Below are 21,988 nucleotides of genomic sequence, written 5' to 3'. Positions count from 1 at the left end.
CAACATGTTCCCCAAATGTAGCCTTTAAATTAGTTCCTTACATACTCGGTATATTCTTCCATGGATATGATCATTAGCAGATTCTGATGGAATTAAATCAAAGTATTTTTGAGAGTGAATTTGTGTTTGAAGGAGAAAGGTAATTTAGGTACCATTTATGGGTTTCAAATTTTAAAAATTTAATTAAACCCATTTTTCATGAATTGCAGTACTGCCAAATTTGTCGAAAGGGAGATAATGAGGAACTGCTGCTTCTTTGTGATGGTTGTGATAAAGGCTGTCACACCTACTGCCACAGACCCAAGATCAGCACCATCCCAGATGGGGACTGGTTCTGTCCTGCCTGCATAGCAAAGGTAACTCTCCTGTCAGGATGAAGGGACTGCTTTATTGTATGTGGTAGGGTTACAGGTCTATCACTGCTTTTTTCAGTGAAAATAGTGGTCTGTATGTTTTATGGGGGACTCCCATTACATTATGAGATTAGTAGTTCTCTTTAATTTTAGTGGCAGTGAAGGCTACAGTTTTGTTTAGAATAAACTGTGGGCTCTTTAATGTAAGTAGGTACAGGATTTTCAGGCTAATTATAAACCATAATTTTTAATTTGTTTTAAAATGTATTCATTATTTGTCTTTCAAATTTCATCACTAAGTGCTGACAGACCAGTGTCGCAGGATCTGTTTTAAAGGAAAAAGCAGAGAAAAAACTTAGTGATTTTTTTTTTGTATGTTTATATCAGTCATTAAGTAATGGACTAATATTTGTCTAAAACTATGCCAACTTGGTTGTTAGAAGGTACTGTTTTACTAATTTGAATGTCAGGTTCTGTGTTGTCACAAGTTGAGAACCTAGGTCATGAGTACCAGGAATTTCTGCAGTCTTATTTGCCTTTAGAGAAGAGCAAAAAGAGAATAATCTCTAATATTAAATATTGAATTTGTTTTGGTGCTTCTGTTTCTGATCTTCATTGCTGTCTGTCAATTATAACAGAGGTTTCTGTAATTTCTATTACTTATTTCATTTCTTTCTATTGTAGGCAAGTGGTCAAACTCTAAAGATAAAAAAGCTTCAAATAAAAGGTAAAAAAAGCAATGAACAGAAGAGAAGCAGGAAATCAGCAGGAGAAACAGAGGATGAAGACTCTGCAACTACAAGTGTTGCCTTAAAAAGAGGAAAAACAGACCCTAAAAAAAGAAAGATGGATGAAAATGTTTGCGTAAGCCAGTTAAAGCAAGAAAATTGCACCGCTATTAAGAAACCTAAGAGAGATGGAGACTCCAAGGACCTGGCTGTATGCAGGTAAAGTATCAGATGCTAAATGTAGGGGTAAGTCTTGTTTAAACAAGTAGTACTTCATCCTTTTTCTTCTGTTCTGGGGAACAGGAATGCTGTACTTTGACAAGTGTGTATATATATATATATACACACACATCCTGTGTCTGTGTGTACATTTTGTGTGTGTGTATGTACATATCCTGTGTGTCTGCTGGGGGAATGCTTCTCTCAGGACTGGGAGCAGTGACCCCCAGCAGCAGTGCCACTGACACCTTTCTCAAGGCTACTAAAGCCAATGCCCATGGTGTCCCAAGGGGCACACACAAACCATCTGCTGTGGTAGCATTGCAGCTCAGTCAAAAGAGACTTGGTTTAGCCTTGTCACAGTCTTGGAAAGTCTTTATTGGCAGCTGGTTTGCAAATTATTTATGTTGAGGGTCAAAACTGCAGGACCATGTTTTCTTTTGGGATGTTGATCATCGGAATTTCGTATCACACAGGTTGCCTGGAGAGAACTTAATGCTATTTTAGTTACTCAGTTGTCTGACTCCATGTACATTGCTCTCAGCTAATTATGGAATCAGACTGGAATCACCACCAGCTCTTTATTAGGAAACTTTTCATGCCTTCTTTCAGCTTACTTCTCTCAGGCAATTCTGACTCCTTCCCTCAAGGCAGCTTCCCACAGTAGTGACTCCTTTTCTTACAGGCAGCTCTGACTCCTCTCCTCTCTGCAAGATCCCTTCTTCCTTCTATGTGACTGGCTAACCCCAAGCTGTCCCTTTCCCGCCTGCCTTGCCCTGTCTGTCCATCACACAGCATCTTGTGACCTTGTCTGTCCCTTCCTCCTCACAGCACAGCCAGCACGCTCCGTCTCAAGCTCCAGCTACAGCTGTAACTTGTGGCCACCTAGCCCACTCTTTTATAACACCATCCTCGTGGGGCAGGCAGGGCTGTTTCACTGCTCAGTAATCAGCACAGCTGTAATTCATCGGGAGAGATTGCCTCCTGTACTTCCCACAGGCATGCAGAAGAAACTGCTTTCCTTTGGTAAAGGGAATGTTTTAGCAGTTCATAGGGTATTCATGTAATAATGAAAACACTGTGAATGTATGAACAGTTTAAAAATACTGATTTGAAACCTTATTTTATTCAGTATGATTCTCTCAGAATTGGAAACTCATGAAGATGCCTGGCCTTTCCTACTTCCTGTAAACTTGAAACTCGTTCCTGGTTATAAGAAAGTTATTAAAAAACCTATGGACTTTTCTACTATTAGAGACAAGCTAAGTAGTGGACAGTAAGTAAACCTATTGTAAATTTTACTTTACATTTTAAAAATACTTGAACACTGAAATACATTTTTTAAATTGGCTAAACTGTTGTTCTACTCTGACACATCTGTGATTACTTTTACAATCAAAATTGTAAGCTTTTATCTTTGCCATATCCAAGTGAAATAGTATGTTGGGTGGGAGGATGTGTGGAACTGGCTGAAAAACAATAAAACTACTAAATCAAGTGCACCAAAATAATCAACAGGAAGGCTTTTTTCCCCCCTCATCCTTTTTTTTATGGAGACATCTCAGTGTTCCTGCATGTCAGAGAGAACCAGCTGTGCAGGTTTAAGCTGGTGGAATCCCTGTAAATGATGTGGTTGTGGAATGAATTGCCAGCTCTGTTGTGGGTAACACTCCTGTAATGGTGGTTAATGGTTTTATAGTCCTACAGTAAGACTGCACAGATTCTGAAGAGAAGACCACTCTAGGTGCCTCCGTGTCCCTCCCCTCCTTGTTAACATCCCTGTGCTCTAATGGATCTGTGAAGAGGGACCCTCTGCAGTGCCTGCCAGCTCCACACACAGTAGCTTTACTAGGATGGGTAGCACAAGGAACCTTTTAATGTCTTCAGGCTTTTTCTCCCATGAATGTGAGATCTAAATATTATCTAAATATATATTATCTAAATATATATCCCCATGTACACATATCAGTAGACTTGTAACTTTTTATTTTTAACAATTCCTGTGAATATTGGAACACTCTTTGGGCCATTCAGGGGTATGTGCAGAATAAAAAGAATTAGCAAAGACAGCGTCACAGGATTATCTGGGCAGCCTTCTTTTGTACCCGTTTCTCATTTAGATAAATTCAGCTGTGTCCAAGAGTCTGAAAGGACCCTGAGCCCAAGAATAGATGCATAAATGGAAAATGGCCATAGCATTTTAACTAGAAAGTTGTTGAAGAGAAGTAGGAATTAGTTCTCTGAAAGTTTGTTTTCCAGTACAGACATGAAATTCTGCCTTATGAAACTTGAAAGGAAAGTAACAAAACAGTAACAAGAGAGTATTTCCTTTCACTGATGTTCATTTTCTTGTTAGAAATTCTGATTTAAATTCTTACTTAAATATTTTCTCATGTAGTTGAAATATTTTCCCCCTTTGATTCTCTATGTTCCAAAAATCATTCACTTTTTTCTTCTTTCAGGTATCCTAACCTTGAAGCATTTTCGCTGGATGTTAGGCTTGTTTTTGACAATTGTGAAACTTTCAATGAAGATGATTCTGACATAGGCAGGGCTGGCCACAACATGAGGAAATATTTTGAAAAAAAATGGACAGAGATTTTCAAAGTGAGCTGAAGCTACTAGAACTCCTTTTTTTTCTTTTCTTTTCATTTTTGTTCCATTAAATGAGGACTGATAAGACCAGCAATGTGAACTATATTTACATGGAAGTGCAAGGCACATACGTAACTAATCTTTTCCTTCAAAATATCACAGAGTTGTGATACTAGTTTTAAAGGCTTCACTCCTACAGCAACCATGGCCCCTTGGTTATTGGTTTGTGTGTTTTAACAAACTAGGTAGAACAGGGAAGCACACCCAAAGAATTTCAAAGAAAGGGGTGTTATAGTGCAATAGCAATTTATCAAAACGCACTGAATATTCAACCACCAGAGCTCTACTTGGGGAAATGGTTCTCTTTTCCCTTTCAATAAATATCTATTTTTCTTTTTTTTTTACTTTGTAGTTTATTTTTTAGTGAATGTATTTAATTTTATGAATTATTTATGATTATACAACATTCAAAATCTTCGTTTTCTGTGAAAAGGAAGAACTAGAAAATTGCTTTAAATGTTGAAAATACAACAAGGAATGTTTTAAAATATAAAACAAAGCCAAGTAAAACTGTTTACACTGATGTGCTGTGAAAGCACTAAAAATTAAACTTTACTGTAGAGTTACAAGTACATTTATATATATGTTGCTGCATCATTTGTGTAGTTAAATTGTATTTCAAGACAGTGAAGAAAAATTGAGACATGTATATACTGTTCATTATTGTTTATATTAAGTCTTGTTTTAAATATGTATGATGTGTACATATTGTTTGCAGACATTATTGTTTATGCCTTAGGAGGATGGTAGCATTTTATTTTAGTCTTAAGGTAATTATAGCTCTATGGCTTGTACAGTAATTATCCTCTACCAACACTGTGGAGTCTCCTTAATCTTGGTAGTGCCTGCCTTTAAAACAGGGTGTAGGGGATATTAGTTTTCCATTTTTCTATTTTGTTATATAATTTCAAGCCCCCACGGCCTCAAATTCAAGTATAATCATTTGTATCCATGTGGAAGAAAATTGTGACAATTTCCTACGCACACAGTATTTTTCATAGAAACATTTCCCTCCATTTGCCTTGCCACAGAATAACAAAAGAAGACATTTGTACCCACTGTGTTTTATCTACTGTGTGTTGTGGTGGCCTGTTGGGGCAAATAGATTGGAATTTTTTTTTGTACTAATGTAAGAGTACTTGAAGTTTTATTTAAAAGAAATGTTGTGGAAAGGTAGCATTCTTTTTCTTTTCCTTTTTTAGGAGTGTTATTTTTCACTAGTATGTGTGGCACGGATACAATAAAAGACTGTTTTGCAAACCAGATTTTCTTGGCAATTTTAATACTTCAGGTCCTGTGTATACAGGTTTTTTGGTTTGGGGTATTTTTCAGATAATATCTTGGGAGTCTTGCATTTAACATTCAGTTCTTTTTATGATGCATCCAATTCTCCTGGGCTTTTAATGGTGGTTCATAAGGAAGAGTTGCCAAGCCAAGTCGGAGAGCCTGTAAATAACAAAGGTGTGCCGGGTCATCACTGTCCTTGTGGACATGGAAATGCACACGTTTGATCATGTTTCTGAAAAACACTGGCCATGTAAGGTTTTGTCCCTTTTTTTGGCTGCAGAAGGACATTAAGCATAATCCTTGCTCTCACTGAAGAAAATAAAGGAATTACAAACAGATATTATGGAACCACGATACCTGTAGTTCTCTCACAAATAATGTTGGGAGGGGTGTTGGTTTTTGCTTTGAAACTAGGTCTGCCATGTTTGAGTCTTTGAGTCATTGCTCCTCCTAGAATATCTTGTTCAGTAATATTTTCCATTATTCCAAAGTCCTGTTAGAATAATCTGTTATTACTTTGAATAAAAAGATCACATTTGGGTGTCAGACAGTCTTGCGTGCTGACATGAGCTCCCACACTGACTGCTCCGTGCCTTTCCTTTTCATGGCCTTTCTGAAGACTTCAGTAAAGAGATTTGCTGACATGTACCACCAGTATGAAGATTAATCACTGTTTTGAATGTGTGATGTTAAGCTTGTAAGACAGTGTTATAAATATGCTTAGGTAATTGAGAAATTTAGTTCTCCAATGATTTTTTTTTTTTTTTCCCCCAGATTCTGTACTGGTTAATGCTTTGTCTGTAATACTAGAACTGATAGCTTTCTGAAATGTCAGGTTATCAGCTACATTACATACAATATCTGTAAAACAAGTTGCATTTTTTTCAGCTTGTATCCTAATTCAGCTGAACAGCTGGGAAGGTGGCAACAGCTACTATAGTGATGACAGTGAGACAAACATCACCTGTGTCTACCTTGACGTGACCAGTGTATTGCTTTCCTTGCTAACAGCCAGTGTGCTCATTATTCTTGCAGTAAAATTAAATTTACAGGAAATACTGTATTTGAATGGCTGGCTTGAGTAATGCATATGCCCTCATATCTCCATAGAAAAGAACAGGGATTTAACCACTAGAAAAATCTTTTGTAATGTTTCCTCTTTATTCATTCTCTCTTCTGTTGATGTTAGTACAATTTCATAAGAGAAAAACTTTTCCAGTGTGCTCTCATTCTTTCTGAACAAATTGTGCCGGTCTTAGTTTAGAGAATTTATTCTGAAACTTTTAAACTTACTATTTTATAAGTACTGTAATGGCACTCAATGAAAAATGCTTTGGTTGAGTGTGGGTGCTCTTTTGTCTCTTGTCATCTCTGAAAAAAACGGGATGATAAAAGAGCAGCTGAAAATCAAAGTATGTAACTTTAAAAGGAGGTTTAAAGCCTTCTTTTTAACAGTGGCTGTCACCTAGGATTCAGAACAATGAAGGGCCAGGCTTCAGCCGTGATTCAGAGTGTGCAGTCAAATAATGCGCTATAAGACAGAGTGTGAGATGGTACAGACTAAACACGGAATCATTTAGGGAATGCTCCCTGGGCACAGTGACTCCGAGAAAGTGACTTTGTCTTCCTCAAAACGTGTAGGTGCCGGCGAAACCATTTATTAATGCGTGAGTTGATGAGTGTGTATGTGGAGAGGGGACCCGATACTGTAAATTACCTGGCGGCTGCTGGGCCTGAGGGAGCGCTCTCTGTGGAGCTGCCTGCGCTCTGCTCCGCGCCGCGCCTGTGGCGGGCGGAGGCCGGGCGGCGGCGGAGCTGAGACCTCGGCGCCCCGCTGCCCGCCCGGACACGCCTGGAGCCCCGCGGTGCGCGGGAGCATCCGTCCCGACGACCTTCCAGAGGCGTTGGCAGCGGCCGCGCCACGCAGGGTTCGTGCAGAGGAGGCCATAGCGCCTCGGCTGTTGTGCGGCTCCGGGCCGCAGCTGAGGGCGCTGAGGGCGCGGAGGGCGGAAGGTGGCACGATCCGCGCCCGCGCTTCCTCAGGGCCTGTGAGAGCGGGAAACGCAGCGCCGGCTCCCCCCGCGCCCGGCGCGCGGTGGCGCGGCCCGGAGCGGGGCGGGTCGGCCCGGGCCGTACCACTATGCCGGGAGGCCGGGGTGCAGCGCGCGTGCGCAGCTGCCTGCTCCGTGCGGGTGGCTGAGGCAGGAGGCCCGCGAAGGGCGGCCGGGATCCCCTCACGGCCGGACCCGGTGGCCGCGGGGCCCCCGCGCAGCCCGGGCAGAGTGCTGCTTACCCGGCTCCTGCCACTGGAGCTCGGGGTCGCTACGCCGACCTTCCCATCCGCCGGCGCGCTGAGTTGTGTGGGGCTAGGCTGCGGAACGAGCGATAAGGGAGGGGCTGCCAGCCGTGTCGAGAATTGCCGTAGCTCCTTCTGTAGGCAGATGCTGCTGGTTTATGAATTATGAGGAAAAATACGTATTTGCCAGAGGAGATGATGCTGTGGTGCTGAACAACTCTGATGACGAATGCTCCCGCTGCTCCTCCATCCCTCAGTGGATTTATTGATCCTGAAACCTCTTGTTTTTAGGTTTGCTTTCCTGCAGTGAGCTCCTGAAAGTCTTCTGACAGTGAGATCAAGGTGCCTGTTTCAGCTCATCTTTCCAGATGTCAAGCTTTGTCTGACTCTCCGGTTTGTCGTAGTTGAAGAAACTATGTTTATTTTCTTTCTGCAGCTATGTTATTGATATTACTTCATCTGTTTAATGATTTTAAAGAGAGTAGTAGTAAAACTGAGCATCCTGAAGCTGAAGTAGGTTGTGTTCAATGATCTGGTCTTTAACTAAATCTTGTGCCATACACTGAAGAGAACGAGTGTGCCCTTCACGTACACACATGCACCTTTGTGTCTGTGTGTATACGTTCCTACAGTGCATGTGTGCATGCGTTTATGCATACTTCCGTGGCCACATACATACAAACATGCCTGTGTGTATATGTTTCTATGTAAAAAAAAAAAAAAAAAAAAAAGCGTGAGTATATATGGTTTTGTTCGTAGATGTGTCAACTCTGTAGTTATTATTCAGAATGAAGCACTTATCTAAAACAGCAGACTATTATTTAACTCAATATAAATACTATTACTTTTTTTTTTTTTTTTTTTTTTTTTCCATTATAATCAGTTTATAAGAGCTGTGGGCACTTCATATTGGCTCTGTGCTTCTTTACTCTCAGGAAACTTGTCTGTGATGTGCAGCATGGGGAGTAAGTGATTGGAATATACCTCTTTGGGGATTTCCTGGACTTCAGCAGTGTAAATCACTTGTCTGGTACAATTTAAACTGGTTCCAGCAGTTTTAAATTCTGGAAAAAGATGCATGAAGTTCACATTGCCTTTTGTCGTTCTGTGTAGCAGCAGATGCAATTTCTGGAGAGGTTCCAATTCTGATCACCTAATTAATATTCATATTTTCACTTCAATATTTTAGTCAGTCTGGTCAAACCTCGGGTTGGCAACACAAGTATGTGGTATTGAGCTGGTGTTTTGCAGTCAATACTGTTGCTGTCTGTCAAAGTGAGCAGAAGGGAGCTCTTGGACAAAGTCGAAAAAGGAAGAGGATGCAAGCAAGGACAGGTAGCCAGGGAGGAATACAGAGAGATCGTTCGAGCAGTCAAGGATTAGGCTGGGAAAGCTAAAGTCCTGATGGAATTAACTCCAGCCAGGGATATCAGGAGCAACACAAAAAGCTTCTATAGGTATGTTGGTGATAAAAGGAAGATTAGGAAAAATGTGGGCCCTCTTTGGAAGGAAACAGGAGACCTGGTTACCTAAGACTTGGAGTAGGCTGGGGTACTCAATGACTTTTTTGTCTTGGTCTTTACTGGAAAGCGCTCCAGCCACACACTACAATAGGCTGGAGAGGATCTTTTTACATGGGCATGCAGTGATAGAAAGGGGATGAATTTAAACTGAAAGTGGGTTTAGATTAGAGGTTAGGAAGAAATTCTTGGGCTGTCAGGGTGCCCAGAGAAGCTGTGGCTCCTCCACCCCTGGAAGCATTCAAGACCAGGCTGGATGGGGCTTGAAGCAAGCTGGAATAACGAAAGGTGTCCTTGCCCATGGCAAGGTCCCTTGCAACACAAACTAGTCCATGATTTTATGAGTCTATGCTTACACAATGCTGGGTGAAAAACTTGCCTTTGCAAATGAGTTTTTCTTTCTTTTTTTTTTTTCTTCAGAATTTGTCTTGCTAAGGTAGTATGTTTCATTTATGAAATAGGAAAATTAAATCTAACCATCAAACTCTTTTTCAGATTTTTATTTTTTTTAAATGGCGACGCTAATTCACACTTTAGCAGACCATAGCGACGATGTCAACTGCTGCGCCTTCTCATCATCGTACTTGGCTACTTGTTCCTTGGACAAAACAATCCGCGTTTATTCTTTGAGCGGCTTCGCGGAGCTGCCGTACTCGCCGCTGGCCGGCCACGCGTACGCCGTGCACTGCTGCTGCTTCTCGCCGTCGGGCCGCCTGCTGGCCTCGTGCTCCACGGACGGCACGGCGGCGCTCTGGGACCCCCGCGACGGCCGCAGGCTGGCCGTGCTGCCGCAGCCCGGCGCCAGCCCCGTGCGCGTCTGCCGCTTCTCGCCCGACGCCTCCTTCCTGCTGGCGGGGGCGGCGGACGGCAGCGCGGTGCTCTGGGACGTGCGCTCCTTCAGACTCTACCGGTAAGTGCCGCAGACTTCTGGACAGACACCTTGTGTTCAAGTTGTTATCAATAAGAAACTAAAGTCTCGATATTCAGCAAAATTTAGATTGCTTTGTTTTATATAGACAGAGCAATGCGGTGCTGGGGAGACGTGAGGGGTCACCGCCCACTCCATGCTCTGCCAAACTCGATTTCCAGCTTTCATAGTATGGTTTTCTCATAGTAATCAATAACTGTTATTTTTTTGTTGTCATAATTTTGCCAGGTAAGCAGTGGTGGTCAAAAAACATCCATGGAAGCTCTGGACAATCTGGAGTCTCTAGACAATTTGTCAAGTCCCACAGATAACCATCTGGTCTTGGTAGATAAAGAATGGCAGAAGTCAGGAAGTCTGGTCTCAGTAGATAGACTGCAATTGATTATACAAAGGCAGAAAATCTGATTTTGCAAAATCTATTGGGCTGTAGGAAAGCCTTGTTTTGCAGACTCAGTAGATACAACTTATTTAGAAAACATAATACTCATAACGGGGATTTAAAACAGATTGATTTAATATTTTATTTTCTCTAGAGTTATGCTTCCTTTCAGATGTCAGTATTCTGGTTTATACAAACCCCTATGATTAACATCCATCTTTTATCAATTATCACAAAGTGACTGTAGTTCAAGTAGTGTGCTGTACTGTAAACAAGATATGCAGACTTACACCACTGATGGATATCACAAAGAAACGGGATAGGGTTTAGATGACCAAAAGATTTATCAATAGGAGATGGAAAAGTTCTGAGTAGCTCTTCAGTTTTTTAAGTTAAACAATGCAAATGCAAGAAGCTTTAATTTTTACCAAGTTACCTTGCATCTAAATCCTGATTTTTGAAAGTTCATTTCATTGATTTAACATGAGATCAGGATGCATTGCAGATGGTGTGCTCTCATTTCTAAATGGTGGGTCAGCAAACTGTGATACATAATACACAGTGAGCCTGACTGTACTGCGTGCTTTATATTGCATTACACATAGTAGTATAAATTAAATCTTTAATTCCCAGGCATTTGGAGTCCAGGAAAGCCTAAGAAGCTTGCTGGTAATCCAGCAGTCAGAGTTTAGAAACTATGGACTTGTTCTGAAACTGTACATTTTTAGACAAGGATGTAAAGGATGTCAGATTCACCCTACTTCCTTCTTCAGCATTGACCATACTTCCATATCTGCTAGGAAATTTTTTTGAAGATCAGTTTTACAAAGTGCTTTGGCTGACTTAGTTAAAATACAGAATTTCTTTTCCACATTGCTTTCTCTTGTGTACAAGTTGTTCAAAATTAATCCCACACCATAAACCACAAAGTATTCTGCTCAGCTACAGCTTATATGGGCTAGTAGGTGTTCTCTTTTGTCTCTAAAACTAGAAGAATTGTCAGTTTTTTTTTCCCCTTTTTTGTGTCCATGTAAATGTGTTTTGATGATAGTTGTGTGTTTATCTTTGACTTCCAGAATGTATACCGCCATAGAATTTTCACAGTGCATTGTGCCTTTTAAGTGTTAAATCCATGCAAATTGTCTTTATTTGAAAATTATTTTATCACTCAATTAAAATGATTGCCTTGGGCTGCCATCTCATGTTTTTCCTCCTGCTGTCAAAGACCAGGTCTGGTCCCTGCTGCTCTTTTTTCGTAGTTGGTTTGAGTTTCTCTTTCCTCTGTTAGCTAGCTCCAAAGTGCAGACCTTAAAGGAGTTTGGCTTATTGCATCAGACTGCATTTGAGAGGTCACTTTGTAGAACTTTACCTGCTCTGAATTCAAATCCTGTGTACTCTTGCTTTTCAGATCTGGGAAAGTTAAAGATGGTTCTTTGATGGCAAGTGCATTTTCTCCCAATGGAAGTTTCATTGTCACTGGATCATCAAGTGGTGATTTAACCATTTGGGATGATAAAATGAGATGCCTGTATAATGAAAAAGCACATGATCTTGGCGTTACCTGCTGTGATATTTCTTCACATCCAGTATCTGGTTAGTTATTCAATTCATCAGGGGGGAAATATTTTAAAAAAGAGATATTTTATTTTTCCCTAGCTCTTGTTTTCATATTCTTTTTGCCATTGGTGCTCAAGATACAAATGACCTTGTGAAGAGCTGATATTTTAGAATATTTGGAATATGCTTAAGTGAATATTGTGGTCAGGTTGGTGGCAAGGATTGTACTAGCTCAACAAACAAGTTGATAACCTTGAGTAGCTAATTACCCTGCAGCAGACAAGGGTTTTAGAAGATGCAGTGCTTGATTACGATTCCCACTTGACTCTTTCATACTTTGGTTCCCAAGGAGCAGGACTGGATTAAAACAATGCACAGAGCTGTAAACCTAATGAGCTAAATGCTTGAACAGTGGAATATGAACAGATAGGCTATTTTCCTGTGCCAGACTTTCCCATTTAGAGGAATCTGGGGCAGTAATGAGTCCAGAATCTCCTGCATGCCACTAAGATGTTCAAAAATCTTACAGCTGTCTCAGCATTTGACCACATAGTCATTTGCTTCTAGTGAAGGTTAGGAAATTGGAAAGGAACCTCATGGTCAGCTTTAGGAAGTAGTGCAGCAACTTGACTTAACAACCTTGTGTGTATGCTTTCATGCTTTCCAGATCTGCTATTGATACAAAGTGATCTTCATCAACATATTTAGGCTTTTGTATTCATAATACATGAGGTGCCCTTTCAAAGGCCCCAGAAGTTATAACTGAGCAGCCACTTGCATCTTCAGGTGCTGAGCCCAGCAGTGAGTACTGCTGTCTGTGTAGCACCCTGTCCAAGGAGGTGGTGCAGAGCAGGAAGAAAACAGGAGAGAAGCAGTGGGGAAGAAAGCAGGACAGAAGCAGCAGGAAGCTGAGGAAGATGGATGAGAACATGCACTTCAGAACAAAGAATAGTGATCAACAATACCAAATCAAACAAATGTGTGTCCACTGAAAAGTGTAGCATCTTTCTTAGTGAAAATATTGCACTCCATTGTGAACTAAGAGTTGCATCTGACGGAAAAAAAATGTGTTGCAGCTGAAACAGATCAGAGTGTAATTTCCCCCACTCCATTTCATACTGTGATTATTCTCTTGGTTTAAAAATTACAGCTTTCTGCCAAGATAAAATGAAACAGGCAGCAAAACAGGTATTTCCTGTGGATTTTTTCTGGCTGATTTATGATCATTCTTGGTCTTTTAATCCATGTATTGTTGGAAGTCAACATATTTCCTTTTGTGTGTTGCTGTTTAATCATAAATGGTTGAACCTTCTGGGATTTTTGACAGATTTGCCACATTATGAAATGTGTACAAGTAGTGCTTATCCAGTACAATTAGAGATACTTTTAAATTGAGACTCTCTTTACCAGCTTAATTCAGAGCAAGTTTTGATGCAGAGTGTCTGACAGGTTCTTTGTGCTTTAGGCTGTAACAGGTGGTTCTTCTGCCTTTGAAGTGGATTCAGTCACAGTTGCCTAGGAGCTCATGGGATGTAGAGCAGTTGTGATGGAGTTTGGTAGAGTTTGCCACCTTAAAGAATATAGGTCAGGTAAGGAAAGGAAGCAGGCCCCTGAACTTTAGGAAGGCAGATTTCCAGCTCTTCAGGGAGGTTGTTGGTGGGATCCCCTGGGCAAGGGAACAGAGCAGAGTCGGCAGATCTTTAGCAAAGTCTTCTACTGAGTGCAAGAGTCAGTGGTGCCTGGGACCAAGAAACTGAGCAAGGAGGGCAAGAGACTGGCATGGGTGAGTCAGGAGCTGCTGGTCAAACTAAAAGGCAAGAAGCAAATGCACAGGTAGTGGGAACGAAGAGCCATAGCCTGGGAAAAGTATGGAGATGAATGATGATTGTGTAGGGAAGGCTGAAGTGAATCTGGGACTGAGGCTGGCAAGAGGTGCAATGTTCACAGCCCCTCACCCAGCAGCACCCCCAAGTCCTTCCTGGCCCCTCCTGTTCCCCCCCAGCCTGGATTGTTACCAGGGGTTAGCTCAATCCAGCTGCTGCAGCAGCGCCTGAGGTTCCCTTGGCCAGTGCTTGAACTGGCCGAGTCTCTCTGGGGTCCTCCCAGATCCTTGTCCTGCTGTGTCACCTGCACCACTCAGCTTGGCGTCATCCACAGATTTGCTGCTCCCTATTAAATAGCTTAGTGAAGATATTAAACAGCACCGATCCCAATACAGAACCCTGAGGGGCCTCTGGGCCATTGACTACTGCCCTTGGCTTGCAACCATCCAACCTCTTCCTTATGCATCTGACAGTCCACTGCTGGAACTTGGTCATTCAGAAATGTTCATAGCCTCTGAATCACGAGGGGAAAACTTAAAACTGTTGTTGTTGTGTCTCACATTAAATGCAGTATTTACTGAGTGTTTGGCTGAACTGCAGTCATGAAATACGAGTTTATAAAAATGAAAAGTTGAAATGAAAAGTTGTAAAAATATGAAAATTCCATGTCAGATACTTTCAAATTTTGTACATATGAATATTGTTAATTTTGAGGATTAGAACTGTAGAAAAAATGCATATAACCATATAATTTAGGTGAATACTTTAGCAGTATAGTCAGAGGAATCAAACATTTCCCTTCAAGGAAACTTACTTAAAATATGAGCACATCTCTTGTCTTTATCTACTTATACAGGAAAATTCTGATAGATTTTTGTGCTGACGTAGTTTACTGATCTGCTGTTATTTTCCATGCTTCTGACTCCCATTTATATATTTTAATTTTATCAGATAGTGAAAATGGATTAACATACTTCCAGATGGCTTCCTGTGGACAAGATAATCAGATCAAACTCTGGCTTATTTTGTTTGCAGATTTCTTAGGTTTGTATGGAAATGTTTTTTGAATATACTAATGTCTTAGGCCTATAGTGACAATTTAAATCGAAAATCAAATTTATACTACTGGATTCACAGCCAGACTAACCACAGGTTGAAAGCTTTCTTTGAATTATTAACTGGAGAACAGCTAAGGCATGCAGCACTTTGTGATGCTGTGCCATGTAGATTTTATGTAGCAATCTATTTTTCAACAATTATTGAAAGTCAAGATTAAAAAAAATTCTAATGTGACCTTTCAACAGTTTGATAGGTTAAAACCTCTTAATCTGCCTGGCCAGGGAGAGGTTTGCTTTCAAGTTTCAGTGTATCCTGGGCCTTGAATAAGAGCTGGAGAAAAGAATGTTGGCTCCTGCAAAAACTACAATGTAGGGACTATGTAAATTGCCAAAAATATCTTCAGTGGGTACTTTTTTGTAATCTCTTATATAAAAGTATGTAAGGATTAATATCGTGTGTCCAGATACACATTTAATTATCTAAAACCTTGCAGACATGCTAAGACTACAAAGTGAGAAAGTTGGAGATATTAAAAGGGGAAGTTGTCTCTGTGACCTTTTTATCCCCTTTTTTGTAAACAGTATGTCACAGAGTCACATCTTTGGCGCAGCTTTGGGCTTCTTAAAGCAGCTTGTGTTATACTGTGTTATACCTTGTCAAATACGACCATATGTAATAATTTACTTTTTGTATTTTTAGGTGTTCAGTTAAAATATAAATGCACACTGAATGAGCACTCTGCCCCAGTTCTGGCTTGTGCATTTTCGTGTGATGGACAGATGATAGTCTCAGGGTAAGCAGCACCTTGTTGAGATGTCAGGCTGTCCAGGTTCATGCTTCAATGCTGTAGAACAGAAAGTTCAAAAGAGTTGAAGATTTCTAAATATTTATTATCAGTAATTAAGGAATAGTTCTGTGAGCTGCAGAACTGTTGAAGTGTCTTTACAGTCAGTCTGTGTCTTGTAGGTGATTGAGTTTAAACTCTCGGGTTGTGGAAGGGGTTAATGAAACTTTCCTTTTCCTTCTCTGCATCATTTGAATGTCAATGTGTTTTTTTAAGGTCTGTGGACAAATGCGTCATAATCTATGAAACTGTAAGTATGGCATAATACAGGACCATTTGTTGTCTTTAAATATGAGCCCTGCTTCTGCACTGTCTTATCAATGAAAAATATTAAAGAATACAAATGATACTAAACTGAAATATTTACTGTGCATTTGGGGGTAGGAAGGGAAGGAGTCTAAGGAAGAAATCTGCTAGTTGATCAGCTGTCTCTTATATTATTTTTTATTACTTTTTATTGACATTGTGAGGACTTGTCAGTTGATTTCTTTGCAGTAGGGTGTTAATTAATTCCATACTTACGAGTATTACAAGATTCGTATTTAAGCAGGATTTTTTTGTTATCCTAACTTTAGCTTGGTTTCCAAAGCAAGAAGGACTGTACCTTTTGACATAAGATCAGGAATGGTGATCATAGAAGTTCTGTAGTTAGTTATATATAAAGTTCACATAAAATAGAAGCATAATACAGAACTCAAGAAAATTTTTATATTAAGTACAGTGTCTTTAAAACATAATGTTTAAGCTTTTTCTATAATAACCTTACTATATCCTTTGTGATTCACCTGTAAGTGATATATATACACCTTTAGTACTTTATAGTATTAAAAATAATAATTTTGCTGAAAATGAAGGATGAACAAATTTTAAACTTCTTCAGTTTGTTCTGCACATACCTATTGTATTGAAACAATTTTTAAATTAAAATTTTCACCAAAATCACTAACATGATACTTGCACAGTTTTAGGCCCAGTTCTTTTAGTAGTTTGAAATTTAGACAGATGTAAGATGTGCTCTAGAGTTTGGGAGCCTCAGAAAATTGAAAGAAGAAAGCAACCACAGCCTAAGCATTTCTTAATACTGTTCATCAGCTTTAGTGGCCTTAAGTTTTTATCAAATGGGACAATAAGTTTTCCAGTTGTGAAATTCTCCTTTGGAGATAATCAAAACCTGCCTGGACACCTGCTCTGGGTGATGCTGCTTTAGCAGGGGGTTGCACTATATGATCTCCAGAGGTCCCCAGCCATTCTGTGGGGAAAAGTGGGGACAATAAACCTTTGTGGGAGGGAGAGAGATTTCATGCTATATTTGGACACTTCAGTCATGTTGGACAGCTCCATGCTGAATACTCTGTGCTGAATTCTCAGTACTGAATTGCTGAATACTGGAGTGCTGACTGATCAATTAGTGTTTCAGAATAACTCTGCTCATCATCTTTCCAACCTGTCTGTACCTGTCAAAGAAATGCGATTTTTCATAGAAGGGAAAATCTTTCAATAATAAGTTAAAACTGCCAAAATTCAGGAATTTAGTTTTTTAGTAGTATTAGTGGCCAAATAGGTGTGGTTAATTATTGGTCCAATTGAAGGATTGTGGGTTAACCCCTACAATGGCTCTTTTATCATTTCTAATATGAGATTTATAGAAGAAATGTCTTAAGCTACACAACCCACCAGCCAATATGAATTTAATGCAGTCAGTGTTTCTGGCACTGTTCTCCCTGCATGTTCCATGCTGGCTGATGTGCAGGGGAGCAGTGCTCCAGGGAATCAACCAGGGCCTTCAAGCAGGAAATTCAAGTTGCGTTTCTGACTCTGCTGCAGATCAGCTTTGGCAAGGTTGTGTAACTTCTCTGAAAGTAGCTTCTGCCACCTTTCAAGAAGCAATATTCCCTGTTTTGAAAGGAAGCAAGTGAAGAAAAACTTTTTTTATTCTTTAAGATATAAAATGACAAAAACTCTTTTACAGAGTACTGGCAATATCCTTCACACTTTGTCTCAGCATACAAGGTAAGAAATCAACACTATTATTCTGTTTCATAAATAAAGCAAATCCTTTTCTTGTGAATTTTCAGACTTTTTCTTTAATTTGTAGATATGTTACAACTTGTGCTTTTGCACCGCATAGTCCTTTACTTGCCACAGGCTCAATGGATAAAACTGTGCACATATGGCAGCTTGACCTTAAGCAATCATATGCAGGTCAGTGTGTGAAGTATTTTTAATCTGTTCTTTAAATTCAAAACACCATCTAAAGATGCAAAAATCCCACATTCTTACCTGAACTTAATGTGTAGTGTCAGGATTTTGTGCATGTTTTTTATCTTCTGATTGATCTGATTAATACCCAGAAGAGGTATTCTCTTTCTGTTACTTTGTAAAGAAAAATATACTAGACCTATCTTAATTTTCTTAATTTGCTGTATCTGTTTTTCTGATATTCATAATTGTTTATTCTCTGGACAGCATTTAAGAGATGAATATTATTCTCAAAGTGCTGAAAGACTTCTTAGACACCCATAATTTGTAACAAGTTGAAAATCCGTTACTTGCAAGTGTAATTGTCAATTAGAAATGCACTTTACCAGTCATTATAGGTGAAAAACTAATTGTACAAATGACCCTAGTGCCATTAATATAGGATGGCACAAATTACATCAGCACCTGAAATCTGTGGAACAAAGGTACATATTGTCATTGTTCAAAGCACATCAGTAAGTTTGGATTTTGCTGTTCCTTCTAAGGAGGCGCAAGATGATTCCAGTGTCTGCTAGCACTTTTCTGGTTGTTTGTTCAATTCAAATTTGACACAAGTGTAGGCATCTAGGACATAAAATTCCCCTGAACTTTGAAAATCTATAGGTAAGAGGTAAACCCAAATTACTGCCCTCCCGCCCAAAGGAATGTCTAATAAGCATTTCTTTTATTAGATCTAGTAATGATGTTGTTTATTTGAACTGAGAATTTCATTGTTGGTTGCTTTTGGGGGATTGTGGTGAGTTTGTTTTTGTTTTGCTTTTTTTTTTTTTTTGTCGGGGAAGGGGGAAGGTGTTGTTTATTTTTAAATTGGTTGCTTGTTTTGTTTTTAAACTCTTTTTAATTCCCAAAGGAGATACTGCAGAAAATGAATCAAAGGTGGCTGTTGAAGACTGGTCAGAGGATGATGTTTCAGCCTGGCTCTGTGCACAGGACTTAGCAGACTTTGTTGGACTTTTCAAAATTAATAATATTGACGGCAAGGAACTACTGAAGCTTACTAAGGAAAGTCTTGCAAATGAATTAAAAATTGGTAAGACTTTGAAATCCAAATAGTTTTTAATCTCTAGAGTACTTTGAAATGTTGGAATTAAACCAAATTAGGAGTTGCATACATGTATTTTTCCCCCCCAGAATGCCTTTTTTATTTCATTTCCAGGGCTGTTAAAAACCCCCTAATGTACACTGTCCATAGTACTCCTTTTGAGTGTGTGTGTTTGCTCGTATCTGGAGACATAAAATGCATTTATACTAATCATGCTGTTAAGTGGCCTTACCTTTTTTTTTTTTTTTTTTTTTTTTCTGTTTTCCTTGTTTGATCTTGTATTATTAAGCTGTGGAACAGGACTTTCAACTTTTCTCTACAATTCATGTTTCTCACTTCGGTAAACAGGGTGGTCTGTAGTTTTTCCTATCCGTTTGCAGAAGTGGCATGTTTAGAATTGGGGGTGTTCATGAACCTTGAATCAAACAGTGAAATTCTTAAGTGTGCATTTGATGATAACTTTTGGTAAGGATCAAGCAAAGCAAAGGGAAATACTCTCCGCCTAAAATGAACATTTTCTGTGTTACTGATTGCCATTTGACTAAAGTTTAGGAGTCTACAACCATACAAACGCTTGGACGAGCATGTCCTTTCTCTTCTTGATAACCTGTTTTCTTTGCTCTGAGAATGTGATGCAAGATGTTACTAAAGACCTCCAGAAGCTTTTCACAGTCTTTGCAGTTTGGAGGACATCAGTGTTCTTTTAAAAACTACAGGGTCAGGTACATTCAGGGGTGCCCTAGACAGCAGCACTGTACAGCAGGAGTAGTGACACACCAGGTGGGTGTGACATGGGGTGGCCAGTGCCAACGTGAGGGCCAAGGACAATCCAGCTGCTGGAACTGCTGGCAGCACCTGTGCACAGCTGTCCCTTCCATGGGCACTGCAGTGTCTGTGCCAGGCTGGGGCCCTGCAGGGTCTGTGCCAGTCTGTGGCTGCAGGGCAGCTCTGCTCTTGCACTGTGTGATCTGAGTGCAGCCAGCCCACACATCTGCCATGGCTCTGCTGCCTTGCACTGCTTTTACTGGTTTGCTGCCCAATGCTCCTGTTGCACAGCAGAGGAGAAAGCTTGTGGCAGAGCTGACTGGGGTGGGAGCCAGGGCTGGCTGCAGGTTGTGCTTTAGGGGGATGGTGAGATGGAGCTGTCTCCTGTAACACAGCTGCTGACTAGTTCAAGACCTGACCTCTTTGCCTTACCTGTCTCTGCTGACTACTTCATGTACAAATAATTTTTCAGAGTCTCTAGGCCTACGCAGTAAAATTCTCCAGAAAATTGAAGAACTGAGGATGACAACAATCTCTGTTTCTGTTCCTGATGAGTTCCTATGTCCTATAACTAGAGAGCTTATGAAGGATCCTGTCATTGCCACAGGTATGTCTTCACATGGCATGGATTAAAGCTAATTACTTGAGGGTAAAGATAGGCCCATTTTTATGTTCCCATATCTGTCTTATAATCAGGCCTAGAAAGATAAACTATTCTAAATCGCTATTGCAACAAACCAGAATTGTGATAAACGTCTAATCTGCTGAATTGCAGCTCTGACATGGAGAAAAATACTGCATCAACCAACTTATTTTTTTTAATGTGGCTCCCTTTATGTGCCTTTGTAAATACACTTACAAGCCTAATTACAGTTGGCTCTGTAAGTGCAAAATGGAATTGTGCATTCAGTGGGGCAAAAAAGCAAACAAATCAAATCAACCCTTCCCACATCCCCCAAAACCCAACCCAGGCTCATTACTATGCCTGGAACACCATCTATAGGGCACTTAAAAGTTTGTACAGAATGAGACTCCTTTAAATGCAGCAAGCCCTTCGAACCGTGATTTGCCAACAGCATTGTTGGCATAAGATGTCATGTCATTAAAACATTTTTATGAAAAACTAGTGTTTTGTAGTTCTGTTCTTGGGGGAGAGGGAAGGAGGAGCATCGCAAGATCAGTGTAAGTTTTTTGTTGCTCTGTAAGCAGTGACTAACTTCATCCAGCTCTGGGGTATTAGGGCAGCCTTCTGAGAATTAAAATGGTCAAAATATGAAGACGTTAACTGCTGGAGGCTTTACTCAACAAGGAGACCAGAGTATGGCTCTGTGTTAGAGGAGGGGCACAGACCTGAGTTTGTATTCCACCACAGAAATTCCTGGGTGGCTGACACTTAGCTGGGGCCTAATTTCTGTTCTTTAAGGATCAGCTGGTTCAGCTACCAGCTACAAGAGCCAAAGAACCTGGCCAGGCTCTGTACAGGTGCAGCTCAGGGCTGCACCTAGGGAGACAAGCACCCTGCTCAGCAGAGCATCAGGCTTTGGCTCTGTTAGGCAATTGCTGATAATGAGCTTTTACTTGACATTAGGGATCATTCAAACTGAAAAGAAAGTCTTATTTAACTTGTGCATAATATACTTTGGTGCTTTGCAAGCAGAGATAGATAAATGAAACTAGCTGCAACTGTTTGTACTCAGAGGAAAGATTTCACATACAGAGCACTTATTCTAGATCTCAATTTTCCTGTTTGATTTACATTTTACATTCCTTTTACATTTCACCAGCAAACATCTTCACGGTGCCTACGCCTCTGTAATAGGAGCTTTTGTTGATGGTTTCTTTGCAGATGGCTATTCCTATGAAAGGGAAGCAATGGAAAACTGGATCAGCAATAGACGATCTAGTCCCATGACGAATCTTCCTCTCCAGTCTCTTGTACTCACACCAAACAGGACACTAAAAATGGCCATTAGTCGCTGGCTAGAGACTAAGCAGAAATAGTTAAACCACTTAATTTTGAAGTTGTTTGTTAAAATTAATTAGAAGTTTATGCAGCTCAAGGAATTAATTGTATCAGGAAGAAATGGAAAGAAAAAAGTTGTGTTTCTCTTCTAATCTGTGGCTGGTACAACCTCCACTGGTGGAAACTCCCAGAAAAACTTTTAAGTTCCTGGTAGTTCTACCCTGTAGTATTTTTGTTTAAGAATCAAGTACTCAATTTTTCAAATAAAATTTTCTTAAAATTTTTACTACATGTATGAGTTTTGAGTCTTC

The 21,988-nt window shown here is 40.2% G+C and overlaps 2 protein-coding genes across 17 annotated transcripts in view; both read left to right on the top strand.

Moving 5' to 3' along the window:
- BAZ2B (bromodomain adjacent to zinc finger domain 2B) overlaps nucleotides 1-5,220 on the top strand; it is a 107,719-nt gene extending 102,499 nt beyond the window's left edge. For all 16 annotated transcript variants that reach the window (XM_079310906.1, XM_079310902.1, XM_079310903.1 and 13 more), the window contains 4 exons: nucleotides 210-356; nucleotides 1,038-1,300; nucleotides 2,433-2,576; nucleotides 3,763-5,220. In XM_079310906.1, coding sequence (XP_079167032.1) covers nucleotides 210-356; nucleotides 1,038-1,300; nucleotides 2,433-2,576; nucleotides 3,763-3,916 — 708 coding nt within the window. In that variant the 3' untranslated portion in view covers nucleotides 3,917-5,220. The remainder of the gene's footprint in view (nucleotides 1-209; nucleotides 357-1,037; nucleotides 1,301-2,432; nucleotides 2,577-3,762) is intronic.
- Nucleotides 5,221-7,461: 2,241 nt separating this feature from the next.
- WDSUB1 (WD repeat, sterile alpha motif and U-box domain containing 1) lies at nucleotides 7,462-21,963 on the top strand. The gene is made up of 11 exons (XM_079310980.1): nucleotides 7,462-7,880; nucleotides 9,554-9,968; nucleotides 11,774-11,958; nucleotides 14,697-14,789; nucleotides 15,504-15,597; nucleotides 15,865-15,898; nucleotides 17,618-17,658; nucleotides 17,744-17,850; nucleotides 18,758-18,937; nucleotides 20,187-20,321; nucleotides 21,561-21,963. The coding sequence occupies exons 2-11, from the start codon at nucleotides 9,571-9,573 to the stop codon at nucleotides 21,713-21,715; spliced, it is 1,422 nt and encodes a 473-aa protein (XP_079167106.1). The 5' UTR covers nucleotides 7,462-7,880; nucleotides 9,554-9,570; the 3' UTR covers nucleotides 21,716-21,963.
- The last annotated feature ends 25 nt before the right edge of the window (nucleotides 21,964-21,988 follow it).

Source organism: Erithacus rubecula, assembly GCF_903797595.1.
Source record: "Erithacus rubecula genome assembly, chromosome: 8".
NCBI classification, from domain to species: domain Eukaryota; kingdom Metazoa; phylum Chordata; class Aves; order Passeriformes; family Muscicapidae; genus Erithacus; species Erithacus rubecula.
Note: the sequence above shows the minus strand (reverse complement) of the source record. Positions and strands in the feature narration are given on the sequence as shown.

Bases quoted from the DNA above. Each gene is read 5' to 3' on its own strand.
- WDSUB1 (XM_079310980.1), top strand. From the start codon at position 9,571: ATGGCGACGCTAATTCACACTTTAGCAGACCATAGCGACGATGTCAAC. The intron at 14,790-15,503 runs GTTTGTATGGAA...TTGTATTTTTAG, and splicing joins TTTGTTTGCAGATTTCTTAG to GTGTTCAGTTAAAATATAAA. The intron at 15,899-17,617 runs GTAAGTATGGCA...ACTCTTTTACAG, and splicing joins GCGTCATAATCTATGAAACT to AGTACTGGCAATATCCTTCA.